Below are 23,056 nucleotides of genomic sequence, written 5' to 3' on the forward strand. Positions count from 1 at the left end.
CTCTAGAACAAGCTCTATATGTGCCAGCTAAATGGAGGAAAAGTTCAAATCTTAAAACATTGTACGCAGTCAGTCAGTTTTCATCATTAAATGCAATGTCCTATTCTGGATTTTGTTTTAAGGCCCATGTTGGCAGAATTGTGAGGTAAGGATTTATTAATAAGGGTGATGCCCCAGCAGCAGGTCGATCAGCGGGAGTTACCAATGGCTGTGCCGACCCAAGATTGCTTGAGGCAAGAAATATTAGCCTCTTTGAAGGTGTGTTTCTTGGAGTGCGATGTCCACTTAACTTCTTGAGGTGGCGAAGAATCTGTCTTCTCTTGTTGGGGAACTTTGAACATACACGTGGAACGTTAAAAGGACTAAAGGTCCCATATATCCAGTAGCGGTGCAGGAGATGCAGAAGGCATTGAGCAGGAGTAGCCAAACTCCAGCTGTGGTGGAACTACAAATCCCATGAGGCATTGCAAGATTCTCACAGCAGCAGACATGACTCCCGGAGAGAGATGCATCATGGGATTTGTAGTTTCACCATAGCTGGAGGGCCGGAGTTTGGCCACCCCTGGCATTGAGTAATCATATTGGCGAGGTACAGTGTCGGGTGTCCCGAAGTGGCTCCCGAAGTGACCAGAGATTCTAGTCATGTCAGAGAAGGAAACTTTAGGTGGGATCGAATGGGACACCCACAGGCTAAGTCTGCATGTAGGAGAGTCCAGTTGCAAAATACCTCTCCGTCCCTCAAAATATGCCACATGTCTATCGATAACATTCATGTACAGACACTGTAAACAGTTGAGAATCGATTGTATCAGATGGAAAGGAAAAAAAAATATATATATATGTAGAACATTGGCATGTAACTGGAGCATCAGTGGCGTAACTGACTACCACTAGATAACGCAGGCCTTTTTCTTTCTGGACGGGCTTTTGATCGGAGAGGAAGATGCCGGTTCTTCCTTAGATTTCAGAAATCTGAGCTTGGATGGCTGAGGTGAAACGTCATGCATTGCCATCATTGGCGCAGAATCGCAGGGGTATTTTAGGGAAAGTGTTATGCGCTTGTGTACCAGGGACTAGCAGACGTCGTGAAAAGATTTTCTCAATTTCGTGACTTCAATGGAGTAAATAAAAATATAGTTTAAGGCCCTCCACCACTAGGTTCCGTTGCACCCAATTTGTTTGAAAGATTGTGTTTATCATAATAGTCCAGGTATCGCACGATTACCGGCCTTTGTTTGTGATCATTCCTGGACTGGCCAATTCTATGTGCTCTTTCCACTCTGCAGGAGCCAGTAATTCCCATGGCTTTAGGTATAGTTGTGGAGCAGTAAAAGCGGAGATCATTAGATTTCACAAACTCTGGTATGCCTATAATTATCAGATTGTTACGTCTGGAGCGATTTTCCAGATCGTCCACTTCGTCCTGCAAAGTGTGCAAGGGTTTAGCTTTATCACTGCGACTCAGCTGCATGATCCCCTAGATCACAGACACACAGCTCTATGACTTGTAGACGTGGGTTTGGGCCTCCAAGGTGGCACTACGTTTCCCTAAATGGCTTTGCAAGGATCCAGCAATAATAGAGACTGCTTTCAAGCATTTTGAGACTTGAGGCTGCTTGTAATCGAGGCGGTGTTGCAGTGTCAGGTCGTGACTCACCCTCAGCAGCCTCCTGTGTGTCTTCCTGCATCGTGTCTTTGGCCGCCATGTTGGAGAGGTCTCAGCCATCAGAGCGAGGATTCGAGAGAGCTCTCTGTGCTTTTGGCAGGCGTTCGATGTAGCGGTACCTTAGAGTGACAGCAGTGGACTGGAGACGCTCCGCGTGAGGTAAGGAGAGAGGCGACGGAACCAGAAGTTGCTGTTCATGTTAGAAGTTATTTTGTATGCTAGTCACTTTGGATTTGCATAGATCTTTTGAAAGAAAGATATATACAGTGGTAAACCCTAGGTGGCACCACAACAAGTTTATGGGATGGGGTGATGTTGAGCTTATTTGTTGAAACCCGGCTGAAGTCACAAAATAGATATGCAGTCAGATAGACATTGTACTAAATCTCTATTTCAATAATTGTACCACCACTTTCTAACATTGGTTGTGCACTGTTTCTAGTCACCAGAGTTAGACCCAGTGCTCCCAGTAATCAGAACAGAGTAACAGACCTCATCTGACACACCTCCTATTGCCCACTGCAATACAAGTCTGTGTGAAGACACTTGTGATTAGGGGTGTGGCTGTTACTCAGCTCTGCCTGCACTGAGAACTGCAGTGTGAGGGTGGGTAGCAGTATTTTCACAAAACAAAAAATGGGTGTCTAAAGACAATTCCAAGCAAAAATCTGTCACAAATCATGACTTAGGGAAGTACAAGGCTATCGAGAGATAAAAATGTGTAACAATTCAACTGGGCTTTGACTGTTAGCTGAATTGTGAAGCTTATAGATTTTGATTCAGCTAGTAGGTCTTAGTCAGCTGTATTCCCTTCGCAATACACTTCTAGGAAAAAACCTCTATGGACCATTATTGCTATAAAAAAAATTGTTCTGCTACTAATTACCCACTTAGCAGCCATGAAACAGCAGGAGATAGCAAAATGTAGACAGGGAGCTAATAGATGATGAAACCAAGTTCTAGAATATGTAGTTATCAGCAACTACAGGTGTATACGTACCAATGGAAGTCAGTGAACGACTACATGAACTGTTCTTATAGCTTACATGATATGTTTGTTTAAATGCTCTCTTAGCACTTCAGCAATACCCAACTTTAAAGAGTACCACCTACAAGCAGAAGAGTATTCAGACGTATTTTAGTCCAACTCACATTTCAAGAGAACTATTGACCTTAGTGAAGGGCTCAGGTTACTGTTCAAAGCAACATCTAATAAAACTTTCTAGTATACATTGTATTTAGAATAAAAGAAAAAAAAATAAAACCCCAGGGAATAATTATTCTCTGGAAATCAAATGATATGTCTCACTTATATGTCCTACCTTTTCTTATAGCTGTAAGCATCAACCATGTACACAGTTCAACTCCCTTTCCCCCTAAGCTCAGGATACCGGCACTCATCTATCTGAAGGGTGACTATAGAAAAAATGTGCTCCAAAATTCTTCCTAGTCACTTATTTTTTTCCCCCCAGCCTACTTACTGGACAATGGAAGAGCAGCAGCACACTGATACAGATCCCTCTACTGTATGCAGGTATCTGGTGTTAAAATGACAGCCTACACAATGCAATAAATCCCTGACCGGCTCACATTTCCACTCCCAATGTGACATCTGTTGTGCAGGGGATTACAGAAAGTCAGGGAAAATAAGTTAGTTAGTCATACAAACGGCATTAAAAATACATTTTATAAAATTTCTAGGGACCATTCACACCACACACTGTGCTGCAACAAACACATTTTTGTGCATTGAGGCAACATGTGGTATGCATTCCATTTAAAATGGAAGGTGGAGTTGTGTAGCCCATTACTGCAATACAATGGTGTGAATGAGCCCCTTGAAAAAAGGTAAAACTAATGTGCCAGATTGTTAATACATGTAGCTCATTTCAAATCATCCATGTAGTACAAAAATGCAGGCTCATCATGTGTAGAGGAAAAAGGACACTCCAACCTATTCAAAAAGGACAGGGATGATGCACAAAGTGCAGTCACCAACAGCAAACGGTCACTGCTCGGTTTCTTCTCCTTGTACAGGGTGACCGGTCTTGTATCCGCCCCTTTCTGTAGTTTCCTACAGGCAGCTTGTAGTGGGCAGACCTACAGGGCTCCACCTACAGCTCTGCTCTCTTAACAGGATGTGCTGTAACTTTTATAATGTAATTGTAGCTTGTTTTAAAAGGAGAATTAGGAGGCGAGTGATTTTCACTCAACCTTATAGTTCGAGCCGACGTGTGACAATTAAACTGTCACGCGTCGGCTCAATAGATCGGGAAGTGAGCGAACACATACCGTCGCTCGCTCACTTCTCGATCATTTTCCTCCATAGCCGTGACTGCCACTCACGGCTCCCTGCAGGGATTACCAAAAAAAAAAAGTTATGTTTTTGCATACATCTACTGCTAGCTAGCTATGCAAAAAAGGAGAGGGTTTAATTGTCCTTTAACTCTGTGATGTCCTTCCCAAGATAAAGCGCTCTTAAAATCTTTAGCTCAATGCTTCCATTCTGTGCATTTTTACTTTCTGAGCCTGCTGTTGTATGATTGAAATTAGCCAGTGCACCAGATTTACAGCAACTTATTCGATTCATAAAAATGTAGGAACAAAAAGCAGAGTTCACCAACTGAAAACTCAGAGCCAAGAGCACAGCTGCGCTTTTTGGAGGGATGGATCTAGGAAAGGAGAGCAAGGACGAAATGAAATAAAACACTTTACACTGGCTTCCTGCTGTCTTCTCCATAAATATTTCCTGGGGATCACCCTTAAAGTGTATTTCCACTTTTGCAGTCAAATTTGAGAAAACACGTTTGTTGTGTTCCCATTCAGATAGCATACCAAAAACTGTTATCTGTCCTTATAGAAAGACTTTGGATTGGAATTTGAAGATTGTGTTTCTCTCATGAACATAAAATGGAGAAGCCAAGGTTGTAATCATTTAACACCCCCATCTACCCCTCCTAACGTTACACAAGAGAAGCAAATAGAAATTGTAACCCTTGAAAAGCCAAGACATCCTAATCCAAGTAAAATCACTTTAACCTCTTGCCGTCCGCCCGTAGTAGAAAAACGGAAAACGGACGGACGGCACTGCTGCATCTTGCCGTCCGCCCGTAGTAGAAAAACGGAAAACGGACGGACGGCACTGCGGCAATTTTTTTCTGCTCGCGGGCACAAAAAAACAACACATTTTTTTTACATATTATATATTTTTAGCTTATGCTATGTGACAAATATAAAATAGGTGTGATCTTAATTTGGCTGTGAAAGTGGAAATATACTTCAACGCCTTTTTAAAAAGGGGAACTTTACCCATATCTTTAAAATGACAAACACAACTTTAGAAATGTTCACCAATGACAATCTACAAACAGATACTTGTAGATAATTGCCGGCTTTGTATTATTTGCATGTCGTATTTCTCTTTTCTTCCCCAATCTTCTGACTGTGGCCATTTTTTTACTAAGGGCAGAAGAATCCATCTCCCTTTACTTCCTGGAACTGTGGCACATATGACTAGGACATATGAACCTGTACATCATCTCAGGAGGAGGAAAATGCCTTTCCCTGGGAGCTAATGAGATTACAAATTAGATTTCACTGCAATGCACTGCTGATGTGACCTTTCCAGGATGCAATGCTTTGGCACATTACATCAATTGTACCAGAAGAGGACCAGGAAGTAGATACATTCTATTTGTATGTAAATGAAAAACAAGTACGTTTAACTAATGAATGTAAGATGATTTTTAATCAGCAAGCAGAGCTGCATGCTGCTGTGATTTTTAGTGAAAGGGGATAAAAAGGTCCACTTTAAAAAAGGAGAACTATGTGGTCACGGGAGGACACAAACACAAACTAGCGTCCTCCCGTGACTCAAAGCTCAGTACATCACAAGCTACAGTTTGCGGTATACTGAGACAGCCGGGACGGACCCCGACATTACTGTCGAGATCCACCCAGCTGCGTGATTGATAGCTGGCTCTACCTATCTAGAGGCAGAGCCAGCTGTACCCGCTCCCTCCCCTGTCCGTTTCGCCAGCGCTGGAGGATCGGACAGGGCAATCCCTGCAGGGAGCCGTGAGTGGCAGTCACGGCTCTCTGCAGGGACAGGATCGAGAAGTGAGCGAGCGATGGTATGTGTTCGCTCACTTCCGATCTATTGAGCAGACTGACAGTTTCATGCGTGATTTTCACTCACCTCATAGTTCTCCTTTAAGTCACACACAGAGGTAGAAGGAACATTTAGAAGCTTTATTTAGTTTAACTAGAAAACTATTGCATATCTTTGGGGTTTTTTTTTTTTAAAACAAATATTGCCTAAATACCAGATACATGGGTATTCGTACAGGAATCTTGAAGTCCTTTGCATATTTCTTCTAGATCTGTGCAATAATTCAGCTTCTTGTAATAAAGACCAGTCACTGTTGCTCACACACTCTTTCTCCTTGTGCAGGGTGACTAGTCTTCTATCTGCCCCCTCCTGTAGTTTTCTGCAGGCAGCCTGTAGATGGTGGACTTGCTGGATCCCTTCTACAGCTCTGCCATCTATGGGAATATGCAAGTATAAATACTTGATGACAACAGAAGCCTGTAGGTCTCAAGGGAGGAGGAAACCAATCTGACCTGAATTCCATACGGAATTTTTGAACTTGAAAGAATCTGTTGAGAATCTTTAGATTCTATATGGGGTGAAAACCTCCTTTCGCTTTGGGGACGGTGAAAAGGTTTGCAGCCTCTCCTTCTGGGACCGTAGCCATGACTCCTTAAGAGGAGCTGCTCTAGATTAGTATGAATGTCCGCCAACCTTTGTGGAGATGTTAGAAAATTGGACAACATGAAACTGTGTGGAGGTAGAGGCTGAAATTCTAGTTTGTAGCACCTAGATGCAACATTCTAAATCCATGTTTCTGAAATGCCCCGGGACCAGATGGCTCTGAAGACCAACAGATAACTCCCCACTCTGATTAGTGGAGGCACCCCTCACTGAGAAGAGGGCCTGCCTTCTGACTTGGTGGATTTTGGATTCCAGGTCTTAAAAGAGCAACTTTACCCATATCTTTGAAATTACAACAAAGGCACCTCTAGAAATGTTTAGTAATGACAACATACGAAAACATACTTCTAGATAAATTGCAGGAATTTATTTATTCTTTGTATACCTTATTCTTGGTCCAAAAAGAGAGAGACTGGCAGACTGACATGGTTGCAACAGCAGGACAAGGTCCCCTTCATCAGGCTCAGAATGATGTAATTCTGAGTCAGATGAAGGGATCCTGTGAGGCCCTGAAAGTGCTTGCATTGGTGACATGCTGGGTCATTAAATGGACTGATTTCACCTACGTTGGAGTGCTGACGGCATTCTTGTTTTACTCCCAGAGGGCATATCCCCTAAGAAGCCCTCAGTGTTAAGCCCCCTAGATGGGTGGACAAAAGGCCCAGGACCTGTAGAACACCCTCCAGCTAATCCCAGGGGGGAGGAGACAAAAAAAACAAAACAACAACATCGAGAAATAGCCAATCCAGAAGCTGCACTGGCTCTGTAAAGACTGAAGAATCTTGCTACCAGAAAAAGTTTGCTTCTCCAAGAGCATAGAAAAAACTTCTCCCAAAGATACTAGCAAAAAAGCTGAAGCTTGCTAGGAGCGGGAGGGGTTATACTGGGCAAGATCTTGTTTACCAGTGTCCAGTCACCTGAAGGTAGCGCAACCCAATGTTCCTAAATACTTCTCCTGTGTCCCATAATGCATTATCAACAAAGGGCATTTTAGTCTTCAAGGAAAAGCAGCAAGTAGGATTGGATCACTGGCAGGTCCAAGGGGTCTTTGAAAACAACATAATTTTAATCAGCCTGCTATTCTTAAAGGCTAGCCTTCAGAGAAGAGGCTAATAAACTCCCAGACAGCACAAGTGTACAAGATCCGTCAGTCTATTACCATGAAACGGAATCTCTTTAAGGAAGCCAGTCACCCTTAAAGTAACCGTTTTACTTATTTGTACCTTGTGAAATATTAACGTTCTCACTGAATTACACGACATCAACCATTGGTGTCATTCTAACAAATACAAAGTCATTCTGAACACTTTACTAGAGGCTCAGAAGAAAGACAAACACTTGTATCAAAGTTACTAAATTATGTAGCAAACAACACATTAATTCTGCAAGTCATTGTGCAAGTGGAATAATGAGAGCCGGTCATGCAAAATAGCACGTTTGACTACCATTAGTGCATGACTAACACACTCTTTCACCTATAATTTACTATATGGTATACTTACTGTTACAGCAGGAAGCACGCCTTATAATTAATCACAAAACAAAATAATTATAAATATATTAGGGATGCACTGATACTACTATTGGCGCAGATGCCGAGTACTCTTACTCACCAAAATGCACCCGATGCCCATCCCAAACTTACGGTATTAGGAAGCCGGGCTGAGTGTAATGACACCAGGAAGCGTGGAGCTGGCTTAACAGAAAATCAGGAGGACGGGAGGCTGGTAATGACTCGCCCCACTGGCTTCCAGATTGGCCAGAAAGCTGGCTCTGGGGACCCAGATAGCAATGAAAACGTGGCAGAGTCTACCCTTTACCTACCCTATGCAAAACTGAAGGTTCAGCTTTAGATACACTTATATGGCTTTTATCAATTATATTTCACTCCACCTGTATTTAAAATAGACAATGAGATGTACAGGCTCTTGCAGAATTCATTATGAAATGGACAAATTGCTCATGGGTTCCTTCTATAGCCATCTACAGTTGCACATACACAAAGAGGGGAAATCAGACAAAATCTGGGAGCAGCCAATCAGCTTCTCTCTTCAGTTTGCTCAGTTAAGATTTGAAAATGAAAGAGGCTGATTGGTTGCTATGCACAGCTGCTCCGGTTTTTATAAATTCCCCTCAAAGTGTTTTATTTATGAGCAGTTCTCACAGAAGTGAACACTAAATATTCCCTGGTATGATGAATACTGTCTAAGGCTAGCTTGCAGGCTAGCTGACACCTCGGGAAGCGCATCCCAGGACCGCGCGATCGTGTGCTAGATTGTAAGCCCGCCTTACTATCTTGTCTTGTATTGTGATTGTAATGTCTTCCTTATATTGTAAAGTTCTGCGCAAACTGTTGGCGCTATATAAATCCTGTATAATAATAAATACACAGCAGATCCCGCGCGGCCCCATTTCAATGGCGTTAAATCCAGCTGCGATCGTGTTTAATTTATATACCAGGGACACCGCGCAATCCACCTGCTGCGACTGCTGACACTGCGCAATTGGCTGTGGTGGGCTACTCCGTGACCGCCCGGCAATCCGTGCGGTTTTGTGCACGATTCCTGTGCGGTCAGGAGTCGCCCAGGTGTGAACGTAGCCTAAATCAAAATGTTAAAAAAAACGGGCATGTAAATAAATATGGTAATCGTCAACATTACCAATAATATAATTTTATGGAAAGACATACCTCTTTCATTACGGCTCTGAGCCCTCTCCTGTCACAGCCTTTGTGTCCGACTAATGTTATAGATTAACCAAATAGTAGAATGTCTGCAATCTATAAAGTGCACCCAAGCCCAGAAAAAAGGATAGTAACCCATTCTACAAATCCCGTACTTGTTCTACTGCTTATTCTACTATAACAAGCAGTAAAAGCTTTAAAGGATAGGGTGTTTGTAGATAATTGGAGGACATACGGTAGCATGTTGACTATATCCTCAATTATGAATGTGAATGGGAGTGATCTACATCACCTCCTGTTCATTCACGATTGTGTTATATATATTTTTATGTATTTATAGGTTGTGGGGTTGTACAATCCCATGTCAAAAAGAAGTGCCGCCATGTACATATAAATTACAAACTATAAATTTTCAAAATTAAAATCAAAGCGCGCGCACAAACACACACACACTACTGATCACATGTACATCTAAAAACAAATAGGACTAGTGCTCCTGGATGTTTGCTTGCTAGCCAGTGTGCCATAACACAAGTGAATGCTGACACCGCAGCCTGTGTACTACCCCCGTACTGTCCTGAGTTGCATAACAAACCAATTGTTATGCAGTTCAGGACCAGTTATAGAACACTGCGGACTTTATAAACAGATAGCAGTTGCTGCAGTGCCCCAGCTATGCAAAATGCATTCCAATATACAAAACAAGTAGGTCCTTTTTATTGAGGCACATTAATTGAAGGATATGATGGATCACTTGCAACCTACAAAAAAAGTCATTATCTTTCTGAACACACCACACATTGTGATCATCAATATATCATATGCGGAAGACAAGTGTTTATTTAAATTACAGACGTTCTATTTCAGATAATTATAGTTCAGCCATTAGGGGTTTTCATTAGGTAAATCCATGCTCAAAGCCAAGTGCCACACTATGGGGTCTATTCACAAAGCTGCCGAAGGATCTGGCCGTAGCTTCGGCCGATCCTTCGGCTAGCTTCGGCACCAGGACCCCTTCGGTTCAGGAGAACCAAGGGGGTGCTGTACGGGCTATTCACAAAAGCCCGTACAGCCCGCGAAAGCAGCCGAACCATTAGCCGAACCCAACGACCGAGACATCAGCCGAGCATTCCGGCGAACACACCCGATCCTAGACGACCAACCCGGCGAACCTAACCGATCCCAGCCGAGTATTCCGGCGAACACACCCGATCACGGCCGAGCGGCTCAGTCGAGCGTGATCTTACGGCTGGCTCCGGCCACTTTCAGAGAGATCAGCGTCCCTGGTTGCTAACCAGGGTCACTGATCTCCAAGCATCTGACTCTCCCTGGCGCCCCGGGAGTCTCCTGCTCCCGGCCGCCAAGGAGAAAAACCCCGCTGTGTCTTTTTTCTAGCTTTGTGAATAGACCCCTATGAAAAATAAAAAATGACCGGCCCAGAGCTCACACCTAAAGTAGGTCATTTCACTTAGTCAGGGCAAAGTAATAGGTTTATCTGATAACTTGCCCCTTCCATTTTAGGTCGTTACCTCCACTTCCCCCCTTCTCACGGGGGTTGAACAAGACAAATCCAATAGCTTTTCCCCTATGTCAGACAGCCGGAACCCACAGCTGTCAGAATACTTGCACAGTGACTGCATAGGATTGGATGCAATCAGTGTTCAGACAACAATTGGCTAGCATGGTGCAAGCTTTGACACAGACCAATACATCGCTAACACTGAGCCTTTTAACCCGTAGCTGCAGAAGGGAACACAGGCAAGGAAAGCATTAGTAGAATAAGAAGTGTCTATTAGGGCAGTGGTCCCCAACCCACCGGGCCGCGGGGCCCCGCACTGCCAACGGCCTTCACAGTGAGGGGGCGGGTCCTGGTACTCACCTCCCCTCCCGGCCACGTCCATAGTAACAGGCGGCGAGTCACAGGAGACGTGTGTGTCACAAATTAGGGGACCTGTTGTCTTAAAATGGCCAAACTGCTAGGTTCACTTACAAGTAAGCAATGGCAGATTCCATATTTCTACCTTTAAAGGGTTCCTTTTAATGCAACAGCAGCTTATATAATTTATGGCAGTTAAGGATTAGAGGTATGATGCCATTAGAATGATTACCAGTCGCGTTCGGGTCCTTAGCCAAGTGCTGTTCTGCAGCAGCTTCACTGAACGCTTCGGCTGCACTGCAAGGGCTACATTTCTACATTTCCTGGAGTTCAAGTGCTTCTGTTTTACACAAGCAATGATGTCAATGGCAGGCCAGAAGCTGAGGGACCACTCTCCAACAGATGGCAGCTAAACCCAAAAGACACTTTTTTTTTTTAAACTTTAATTCTAAATTTGAATGCAATGCTGTGTAGAAGGCACCCTATGGTGCCTACTCTTCTCCTGCCAACACCCCCACCAACCACTGTTAGTAGAGCACCTGGAAATTCCTATTCAAGTTTTAAATGCCACAGGAATGAAACCTGCATAGTACTAAGCACGCTGTCCTCCTCCCCAGGTTCATGCAACAATGCAGGTGATTGGACACTAAGGCCAGGTTCACACCTAGGCGATCCGTGAACGCACGGCAATCATGCCCAAAACCGCGCGGATGGCTGCACGGTCACAGAGTCGCACACAACCGTTGATCGTGCTGGCAGTGCCATTATTTTCTAATGGCATCCCACTTGCACCAGGCAGATCAAGATTCCGCTCGTGCAATCGCGCAAAAAAGGTACATAGGATTGCCGTGCAGATGTAGCCCCATTGAAATCAACAGTCCCGGGATCGCCCAAGTCTGCACCAGCCCTCATGGAGCAAGTTTCACTGGGACTCTGCTGCTAGATAAGACATTAGAGAATCATTCCCAACAGCAGGGGTAGGCAAACTTCAGCCCTCCAGCTACAGTGCAACTACAAATCCCATGAGGCATTGCAAGACCGATAGCCACAGGCATGGTGGAATTTGTAGTGACACCACAGCTGAAGGGCCAGAGTTTGCCTACCTTGCCATAGAGAATAGTAGGCAGTGTAGGGCACTAGTTCAGTAGCCTATATGAAAAAGGAAGGATCCTAAAAATAAGCTTGAAATCCCTGCAATAAACAAATTGAACTGCAAAGAAAGCTTTTTAACGACAACACCTATGAGGGACTGCAGTTAGACTGTACATCACTAATCCCTGCTGCGTTATAGCTGTAATTGTACTGTACTTGTAATTGTACTGGCCACCTAATCTCCAGCTGTAACAATATCCAAGGACACGCAAACTTTACAGAGCAGATATTACCTTCCATAAACCAGCGAGTATAAAAAGGTCACAGGCTTACATGTAGGTAGGAAACAAACTGCATTCAATGTGTGTCCAAAGACATTCACAAAAGGCCTATTTACTGTGATCTCCAATCCATTCATAAAATGCAGGCCACAGTGCAGAGCTACGGAGTTCTGTTTAACGCTACAGAAAGAACTGATTGGAGGAGACACCAGTAACGTGACTAAAACTGGCCATACACCAGTAACATTTTGTTAAAGAAAATAAAATGATATTGTTTTCGGAACCTTCGGTCAATTTTCTGACAGTTAATGGGCCTAAAGTGACCATCAAAAAGGAGCAGAATGGACATTTTTTGTAGAATGAACAAAATTCTAACAGGGAAATGCAGAATTCGTTCAGGAAACTTCCATTTATTTCCAGAATTGAATGTTAAAAACAAATGAAAATGTCAAGATGACATTCTACAAGTCTCTGATGGCATTATCAAATGTTCTTACAAGATCTTATGTGCCTCTTGATCCCATCTTCTCTCCACTGGTTTCCGAGAGTCCCTCCAGCGCTGGTGCCGGTCTCTGATATACCGCAGACTCCTCGTGTCCCACAGTATCTGTCCGGCGTGCACGCTCTTGGCTACCACCAGTCACTTTCTTTTCTCCGCCCTACTGCACATGCGCCCGCACACTTCCTCCTTCACAACCGGTCGTGAGTTCTTCAGCCAGGAGTGAGCGGCGCTTGAACAGGTAAGTAATTTGGTAAATAGATAAATTGTTTATTTTGCTTTTTAAATCATATGGCATATATCTACTGCTTACTAGCAGTAGATATAAGCTGTTCCTATCATCTGCTGTAACCTGATGTAGAAGAATAAACACCTCTTTTGAATGAATCGGTATTGACGAGTTCAGCTATCTGACGAGGATTGTCCGCAGTGAGTATATCTGCTTATACAGGCCAGGCATAGAGGTCTCAGCAAGGGATATATTTCGCTATCACAACGATCGGAGTCAGAATAGTTGCTTTTCTTTTGTAAAGAAGAAGTATTGGGAGGAGTAAAATGCACTTTTCCAAATAGTTTGAGCTAACGTGTGATACTGCACCTCACGCTGGCTGATGAAGAACTGAGCAATCACAAACCGCTGATAACTCAGCTCATGGCTTCTCCCTGCAAAGAGCGGTGAAAGATTCCCCCTCTCTCTGTTCCTCCAGCACTCATTGGAGGGACAGACAGGGGAAAGGAAGGGCACAGCTGCTTCTGGCTCTAAAAAGGCAGAGCCAGCTGTCAATCAGGCAGCGGGGTAGATCCCGACAATCTTTCCCAGCTGCAGTGCAGCTCTGTGCTGTCAGCATATAGAAGGCAGTAGCCCATTATCTGCTAACTTTGGGTCACAGGAGTACATTTTGACCTGCTGTGATCACTGTGCACCAGCCCCATCAGTTTCACAGCCAGAACATCAATCAGAGGCTGCAAGTAAGTAAGAAGCAGCAGCCAATAGAGGAGCAACATAATGAGGTACTTTGATATCTAGTCAAGGCCCCAATAAAGCGCCCACACTTCAGCTTTAAAACAGTAGTAAGGCCATAGTGCTGCTTTATAGCTGGGGCCCTAGAGTAACAAAATTTAACAAGAAGAACTATGAAATCAAGACCCCCTCATTTGCCTTGCCCAAGGATCATATGGAAAGGGCAAACTGCCAGATATTGGCAAATATGAGCTAAAGTCAACACTTTTATATGAAGCGATATACAATGCTGATAACAGCATGGGAATGCTTGCATAAAAGCACAGAAAATAAAAATAAAGCAGTAAACCTGTGACAAAGTCAAAGTTACCTTTACAGTTTCTACAATTCGTAGTATTTCATACATAGTTCTGCACTAGGTGTACAACAAAGACGCACCATATCTGGGACCTTGAATAAGAAGATGAGGAATACGTGAAGGTACCAACCTTCCTCTGCCGAGGACAGGGCTGTGGTTATTAACTGTAAAACCCCTGGGCTTTAGCAGTGAAATCTCTGAATATAGGAAGAAACCCAAAGTTTGCCCCATTATGTGGAAGATGTGCTTTCCATGAATACATATGGGATAAAAAAAAGAAAAAAACTCCACAGCTTATTCACTTCTTACTAGAGAGAACCTCTTCCTAATGAAAAGAAAATAAATACATCCGATTCTTCCCCCCCTTACACAAATTATGTCATCTATTATTAAACGAAGGACAACAGGACTAGGTCCTCTCCTGCTGGATTGTAAAAAGACTTTCTGGATCAAATTTGAAGCAAAGGCCTATAAGCACAACAAAAGGCATTCTGTGTAGTGACCTTTACCAAGGGATGAAGAATTTCTACTGGCATGGGTGGCACAATGCCCGCATTCACAGGACATACATCATCATTGGATGGTATGTGGTCCCTGGACTAGGGTTGCTATTAGGGATGCACCGAAACAGAGTAATGCTCCGATGCCAAGCCCGATACCAGAGCTTCCGGTATAAGAAAGCCGGGCGGCGAGTCATTACATGCAGCTCGGCTTCCTTAAAATGGGACTTCCGGCATTGGCGAGTACCGGAGAATCAGTGTATGTATGTATGTATGTATATATATATGTAATGTTGCTATGTTATACCTTTCATTAATAACATATGCAAGTTATACAGGTTGTGTGACTAATTAGATGAGGTCAGTGCCCTGCCTGCATTTAAGATGCCAAGGAAGCTGTGTAATAACCTAAGTGCTGGTGATCCAAAGGGGTGAACCCATCAAAAGGCCCTGGTACTGGTTACTAATGCCTATAATTGAATATGTACAACTTAACAGAATATTCTCAATGCCCAGTGCTAGCATGCTCATTCCAGACCCCATTCCCGAGTGCTGGTGTGTACAGGCCGTGATGCACGCACAGCATTGGTCACTACTACAACACATCACACCGTGCTAGCTGAAATCTGCACAACCACATTATGCAGGTGAATTATGCAAACAAGTATAAAAAAATTCAGATCATATCTGTGTTATTGGACCATGTAAATGTTCACGATTCCCTCCAGTAACATGCCATTGATGTTCAAATATGAAGCAATCTTTAAAATAAATAAAAAATTTTTTTTTAAAAAAAAAAGACATTTTCCTGTGACTACCTTAATGAATTGCAAATTGAATGAAAACTCTTCAGATACCGTGATTTTTCATTTAGGGCCTATTCACGCATAGACTGCGGTAACTGGCAATGAAATACATGCTATACCGCAATATGCGGTGTGTTATGGTGCCATCCATTGTGACCATGCAGTGCGTTTTCCATTTAATACCTAATTAGACTTGATTTTTTTTCACCCTTCTTTACAAAAGCAATACATACAAACACATTGGTACCAATTGCAGCAAGGATTAAGCCGAAGGAAGAAGTTATTATGTATATGAAAGAACCCCATGTCTTAGTCAATGGGTCAGAGGTAGAACACATCACCTACAAATTGAGCCCATAGTAGAACATGGGAGTGTAAGTAACATCATCTAGTGTAAAACAGTAGTACAGGACAGAGAATGGGGGAAGAGGGGACTAAAGGTGAGATTGCAATGCCCAAAGACAGTTTTTAAATAGATTACCAATACCTGTAGTTTGTATTGGATGGGGGTAGAGAGTGGAGGAAAGAGGAGGTTTGATTTGAGACAAACCAGCATGAGTGTATGGCAGGGTTGGGCAACTTCGGCCCTCCAGCTGTGCTTTAACTACAAATCCCAACGTGCCTCTGCGAGTCATGTCTGTAACTGTCGGTCTTGGAATGCCTCACAAGACTTTTGTTCCACAACTGCCAGAGGACCCCTGGTCTGGGGGAGGGGGTAGTTTATTCGGGATATGTATGGAAGTTTCCAAAACCCATCAATAATCAAACAGGCGTTTAAGGTTTTTGTTGGGTCAGTTTTTTGAATGCAGGTGTAGGGCCAACAAGAATGCCCATGTTTTGAGGGCTTAAGTAGTGCACTACTACACAAATGTGAAGCAAAAAAAAAAAAAAGGACGAAGGTACAGGTAATTTTTTTGCACATTAAAAAAATAACAGGCCATCTACACCAGCTCATCTCAATGTCTGAAAGCACGTGTGTTGATGCAACCCATAGAGTGAATGGGCTTCAATAGAGATTTGCCAACTAAGCGTGACATAATTAAAGCAGACCTTTAGGGTACGTTCACACCAGATGCAGTGCGTTCCGGCCCCATTCTGGCCGGAACGCACTGCATCACATTGCGGCCGGCTCACTTTTTTGTGGGGCAGGAGGGAGCGTGGCGGGCCATTGAAGTGAATGGCAAGCACTATTTTGATCGCACCGGACCGCAGGCACAATGTGCCCTGCGATCTCGTGTGGGCGTTCGCATGGCCACTGTCAGAAGAAAATAAGTAAATAAGGTATGCAAAGAATACAAAGCCGGCAATTATCTAGAAGTATGTGTCTGTAGATTGTCATTACTAAACATTTCTAAAGGTGTCTTTGTTGTTATTTTAAAGATTTGGGTAAAGGTCCCCTTTAAGTAGTACAGATTTTTTAAAAATATGTTCCTGCAAGGGCCACTCATTTTTAACTGATTACCTGACCAATAAGACCCCATTCATAGCTGTGAATGGTGCCGCTCACACAAGCCGCACAAATGCCTCCTTGAGACTCATGTGATCTGCTATGGACAGGAGCTGCTGTATAATACACAGCCAGCCCGCAGTGGTTCACAATTAAACCATCGCACAAGATGGGATTACCTGCAGATGACTGCAATTGGACACAGTATTTTTGCGTCCAGATGCAATCATATGCAAGCAATGCTGTCACTGTATTGTACAGTGCCTTCTGACCGCAGCAGATTGCATGAGACTCATGGAGGAATTTGAGAGACTAATGGAAATCGACCCCATTCGAGGAGCCAGAGCATTGCACCCACAATTGACTGGTCACAGTTCCAATACTTTACTAGCTCCAATAAAAAAAAAAAAAACATGCACATTTTTTCTTTTATAAACATGCGTGCATTAATCTTTTTTTTTTTTTTTTCTTTTTATAAAAAAGGTGGAAATTCCCTTTAAAAAAAAAAAAAAGAAGAAGGAGAACTATGGCCTAAGTATTTTTCCCCATAGTTCTCCTAAGGGTCACGGGAGGACACAAACTAGCGTCCTCCCGTGACCAAAGCTCAGCATACCACGAGCTACAGCTTGCGGTATACTGAGACCGTCGCAGCCGGGATGGATCCCGACATTACTGTCTGGATCCACCCAGCTGCGTGATTGACAGCGGGCTCTGCCTATTTAGAAGGAAGGGCCAGCTGTACCCGCCCCTCCCGCCAGTCAGCGCTGGAGGATCGGAGGGGGGGATCCCTCCAGGGAGCCGTGAGTGATGGTCACTGCTCTCTGCAGGGATAGATCGAGAAGTGTGCGAGCGATGGTACGTGTTCGCTCACTTCCTGACCTATTGAGCCAACGTGTGACCGTTTCATTGTCACACGTCGGATCCAACTGAAAAAAAATCACTCACCTCATAGTTCTCATTTAAGCCATGCATCATCTCTAACCGTTCCTGAATCCGAGCCCTTGTGATTAAACATACTAGGCAACCAAAATAATACACCGTAACAGTTTATGGGGATTATTCTACAATGACTAGAATAGTTGCCAATGGGTAATCTGTGACCAAGTTGGCTTCCAGCGCCACAAGTTTACATACTGCTTTTAAAATATTTAGCGCATACATATTATCTGTGATATTTCTATATTCTTATATTGAATGTCTGACAAAAGGAGCACAATCTTTTTAATCGCATGAGTCCTCTAAGACAGGACGAATCCCAGGAGCCAGATATCTTCTTAAAGTGCAACTGAAGCCAAAACATTTGTAGGAGTTCATTTATAAATGATTCCCCTGGCTATGTGGTCACATGGTACTACTGCCCCTAGATGGCCGCTAGTGCTGTGCCAACAGTATCCGCAAGGCTATGCCCTGGGGGGAACTTTTAGAGATGAACCCCTTAGGTTTGTATAGAATGTAGAGAGATTAGAACCACTGTCAGGTTTTTATTGCCGTCTGTGTCCCCATTCGGGAGATTTACTATATCTCTATATATATCTATATCTATCCTGGTGACCATTATCATTGGAAGCTAAAGAAAAATACCACATTTTGGGGGGTTGCCACCAGAACAGGAATAGATGAGAAATTTTCTATTCTGACAACCCTGCTGAGTGCTGACCACTAGAGATTCCCTCATTTTAGAGGGATTTCCTCTCACTTCCTTTGGTGACCATGGGACAGGAAGTAAGAGGAAATATCTCGAATGGGACACAAATGGCAAAAAAAAAAAAAAAACCTGGACTGGTTATAACCATCCTTTACTCTAACCAAAACTAAAAACAAATTTGGCTTCAGTTCTACTTTAAAAATGACAGTTGGTGCCTTATTTTGAGGTTATTTTCTAGTTGTAAATGGAGCTAGCTCATAGAAAAAAAACATACATACATACCAGCTGACTCTTGGTTTGGACAGACTAAATGTGTACCCCTGCTCTAAGATTACTAGACAAATAAAAAGCTTGATTTTGGAAAGGAGTGAAGATTTGTAGGTGACAAATTAGACCCGGAAGAAAAGACCCGTCAGATTCTAAAGATCTCCAGTGCAGTGAATCCAGCGGTGGTACCATTCACTCCAACATACTAGTAACAAGTTATTGTTCCAGAGGAACAAACCCATCTGTGACAGACAATGGGAAGTCTTGTGATCTAATGATGTCTAAACTGGTGCTAGGATCACGCCATGAAATCATTAGACAAATGTATAAGGGATTACATTTAGAAGAAAACCATTTTATAGACTTCTACACACACCTCTTAGGGCAGTTCATTTTATACAAGCGCAGCTCGACATCACCAGAATATTTAGTCAGTTTGATTCTACTGAAAGCTGTCAGAAAAAGCCAACGTGCTATAAGACAGGGGTAGGCAATCTTGGCATTTCAGCTGTTGTGGTCCCATCAGGCATTGCATGACTAACAGTTACAGGCATGACTCCCAGAGGCAGTAGCATGTTGGGATTTGTAGTTTCACTACAGCTTGACTTCCAGGGTTGCCTACCCATGTCCTAGACCAGCGGTGACAAACCTTTTTGAGCCCAAGTGCCGAAACTGGATCACTAAACTAACTCGTGTCTCAAAGTGCCAACCCCGCACTTAGACACGAGTACTGATGATTTCTTTTAGAAAAAAACACTTCATACGACCGTCTGAACTAATTATGTCCTTAAATCTTAGACGAAAAATACAATACAAGAGGTTTTAATTACACTACAGAGTGACATGTACCTTTGTACTGTGCTAATGAGTGAAATGTTCCATTGAAGTGTGCTACTAAGGTACATGTCATGCAGCACACTGCAAGGGAACAGTCTCTCTACAACTTGGAGTCAGTGGTGGAGCACCAGGGCCCAATACAACTGTGACCGTTGTGACCCTGTTATTTCTGCCACTGACTTCAACCTGTAACCTAGACAATAAGGAAATGAAAGAAGGGGTAGAAATGTGCTTTGTAGTGTCCACAGATTAGGCAACAGGTAACAAATTTGACAGATACATAAGAGACCATATACATTTAAACCATGTGCTACCATACTAAAGATAGTGTGCATCTCAGTGCTGCAGTGCCGGGGCTGGTGTATAAATGTGCCACTGTGTTGTTGTGTTTGGCGCTCAATCAGCAACCCCACAACTGTCACACACAGCTTACAATCAACTACCAACCATAGGGAGACCGTAGGATGGGCTCCAGATGAAACCATCAAAGGGCAACCAATCACAGTGAACAGGAGCCCCTCCTATTGACTTCCAGCACCATGGCCAACTTAAAAGGGCCTTCACCCTCCAGTGACAACGGGTTAACATGTCTTGGTCATTGGCTGTTAACTCTTTCCAATACAAATTCTGCACAGTGAATGAACGAACAGGAGCCCCTTCTGCTGACCTCCAGCATCAAAGACCACGCCTCTGCGAGTCATGGCTGTGGCTGGCAGAGTCTTGCAATGCCTCATGGGACTTGTAGTTCCACAGCTGCTGAAGGGCCAAAGTTGCCCACCACTGACTTAAAGGGACTTCTCCCACTGGCAGCAAGGCATTAACAAGCCTAAGTCAATGGCTTTTAACCCCCATCCACTCCAAATTCACCACCACGTTACAAACATGCATCAAAATGCATGTCAACGCACCCACCCAATGCTACCAAAACGCACACATAGATCTAAACAGGCCTTAATACATTCCACCTACGGAGTACAGCAATGAATCAGACACTGCAGCTGACTTTTCTGGTGCATGCATTTTAAATGACAGTGACTGACTCACCACAAGTAAATATTTAGCACTGCTTTATAAATATGCCACTCTAAGACTCCCTGCAGGATTTTTCATGAAAAATGCAGCAGGAAGAGCGAGACTCCACAGCAGAGATAGGGAGATCTCACCAGTGGTGTCCTCAAGAGAGAACATCACTGCAGCCTGAGTATGAGAATCCCCTATTTGGTGGGGGATATATGTCCTATCTTTATATTTCAACAATAGTGTTCTGGCGATGCCTTACATTTCTGAACTCAGGAGATAAAAAGAACCCTGGCAGCCAGTTCAGCTCTCCAGTATCTACCCATCATCATGATCATGTGGACTGACCCTTTAAGCCACGAAAAGCTGCTAGCTAGATAATAAAAAAGAAAAAAAAGTGCTTAATGGGGAGATCAAAATAATATTAGGCCCCCATTTACACTGGAGCATGATAATCGGCAGGTGTATGGAAGGCGTGCGATTGTTTCTACTGTACTGTTCCACGTCTTTTGTCTTACGAGCACGCTTGAAAACCTGCCGAAAATCGTACGATTTTTGGCGGGTTTGTGGCCTGCTCGTAAGGCAAATGTCACACGGGCCGGTGTGCGCAAGCGCACACTGCGCGCTCAGCATTGCAGTCATCGGAAGCCCTCCCCGCAGCAGGGCGGGTTTGCGACGATCGCAAGTACAATCTGCCTGTCCAAGACAGGCCGATCGTAGTACGAGCTTTAAATTAGCTTACAACCATCGCAAGACTTCATTTTGGTTGTAAAGTGTATGGCCAGCTTAAAAGGTTACCACACACACACACACACACACACACATTACAATCTAACCAGACAATCAACTTCAGATTTACCAAAGCAATGTAATTTAAAGACATACCTAGCCTATCCAATCAGGTAGGACCTTGCACTACCTACTTGTTGGTAGATTTAAAGGTGAATGCAATCTGATTGTACAATATGCGTGGTCACCTTAAACTCCCTAATCATATTACAATCTGATAGCACAATCTCCTCTAGATCTACTGACATCTATGTAGTGCCAGGTCCCCTCTAGATCTACTGGCATCTATGTAGTGCCAGGTCCTCTCTAGATCTACTGACATCTATGTAGTGCCAGGTCCTCTCTAGATCTACTGACATCTATGTAGTGCCAGGTCCTCTCTAGATCTACTGACATCTATGTAGTGCCAGGTCCTCTCTAGATCTACTGACATCTATGTAGTGCCAGGTCCTCTCTAGATCTACTGACATCTATGTAGTGCCAGGTCCTCTCTAGATCTACTGACATCTATGTAGTGCCAGGTCCTCTCTAGATCTACTGACATCTATGTAGTGCCAGGTCCTCTCTAGATCTACTGACATCTATGTAGTGCCAGGTCCTCTCTAGATCTACTGACATCTATGTAGTGCCAGGTCCTCTCTAGATCTACTGACATCTATGTAGTGCCAGGTCCTCTCTAGATCTACTGACATCTATGTAGTGCCAGGTCCTCTCTAGATCTACTGACATCTATGTAGTGCCAGGTCCTCTCTAGATCTACTGACATCTATGTAGTGCCAGGTCCTCTCTAGATCTACTGACATCTATGTAGTGCCAGGTCCTCTCTAGATCTACTGACATCTATGTAGTGCCAGGTCCTCTCTAGATCTACTGACATCTATGTAGTGCCAGGTCCTCTCTAGATCTACTGACATCTATGTAGTGCCAGGTCCTCTCTAGATCTACTGACATCTATGTAGTGCCAGGTCCTGTCTGATTGGCTCTTTATATTACCTAGTTTTGATAAATGGAAAGTTGATTGTACCATGTACAGCATAATGACCTTTAAAGGAGACCGTACAATCAGAGTATGTGCAGCCTTAGATCAACCATACTGATTGCCATCACCCTTTAGATTTCAACATCTCCATCAGACATATTCCCCCCTAGTTCTGTATTACACAGATCACACATACTCGCTGTCACTGCTCTGGGTCACTGTCGCCATGACTTTGTGACACCTATGAGCACTTACCGAAAAAAGCCGGCAGATGAGACACAGAGTCCAGGAAACTGCAGGTGTCGATCTGCTTATCGGCAGGTAATTGTTTGAACTGGTGCTGGATGAGTACAGCCATCCTGGGGGCCCCTGATCAACGTGCACCGGTAAATCCCGTCCGTCTACTTCGCCCTCTGCCCGGACAAACGCGGAACTGTACAAGTCAACTATCTCCCCGTGCAGCTGACTGCCGAGGGCGGAGCTTTCAGAACGCGCCGCGTCCAATCAGCGAGGGGAGTCTCTGTCTATAAGTCTATACTATGTGCTGTTGGAACGTCACTCATCACGGGAGCGCGGGGA

The 23,056-nt window shown here is 43.8% G+C and overlaps 1 protein-coding gene across 1 annotated transcript in view; it reads right to left on the minus strand.

The window, feature by feature from the left end:
• The window catches only part of GLTP (glycolipid transfer protein), a 34,220-nt gene extending 11,384 nt beyond the window's left edge, over nt 1-22,836 (minus strand). The window contains exon 1 of the mRNA XM_018560695.1: nt 22,733-22,836. Within this exon, the coding sequence (XP_018416197.1) occupies nt 22,733-22,835 (103 nt within the window). The 5' untranslated portion in view covers nt 22,836. The remainder of the gene's footprint in view (nt 1-22,732) is intronic.
• Between the last annotated feature and the right edge of the window lie 220 nt (nt 22,837-23,056).

The sequence above is a fragment of the Nanorana parkeri genome, unplaced genomic scaffold, assembly GCF_000935625.1.
Source record: "Nanorana parkeri isolate BGI_ZX_2015 unplaced genomic scaffold, ASM93562v1 scaffold18, whole genome shotgun sequence".
Taxonomy (NCBI): Eukaryota; Metazoa; Chordata; class Amphibia; order Anura; family Dicroglossidae; genus Nanorana; species Nanorana parkeri.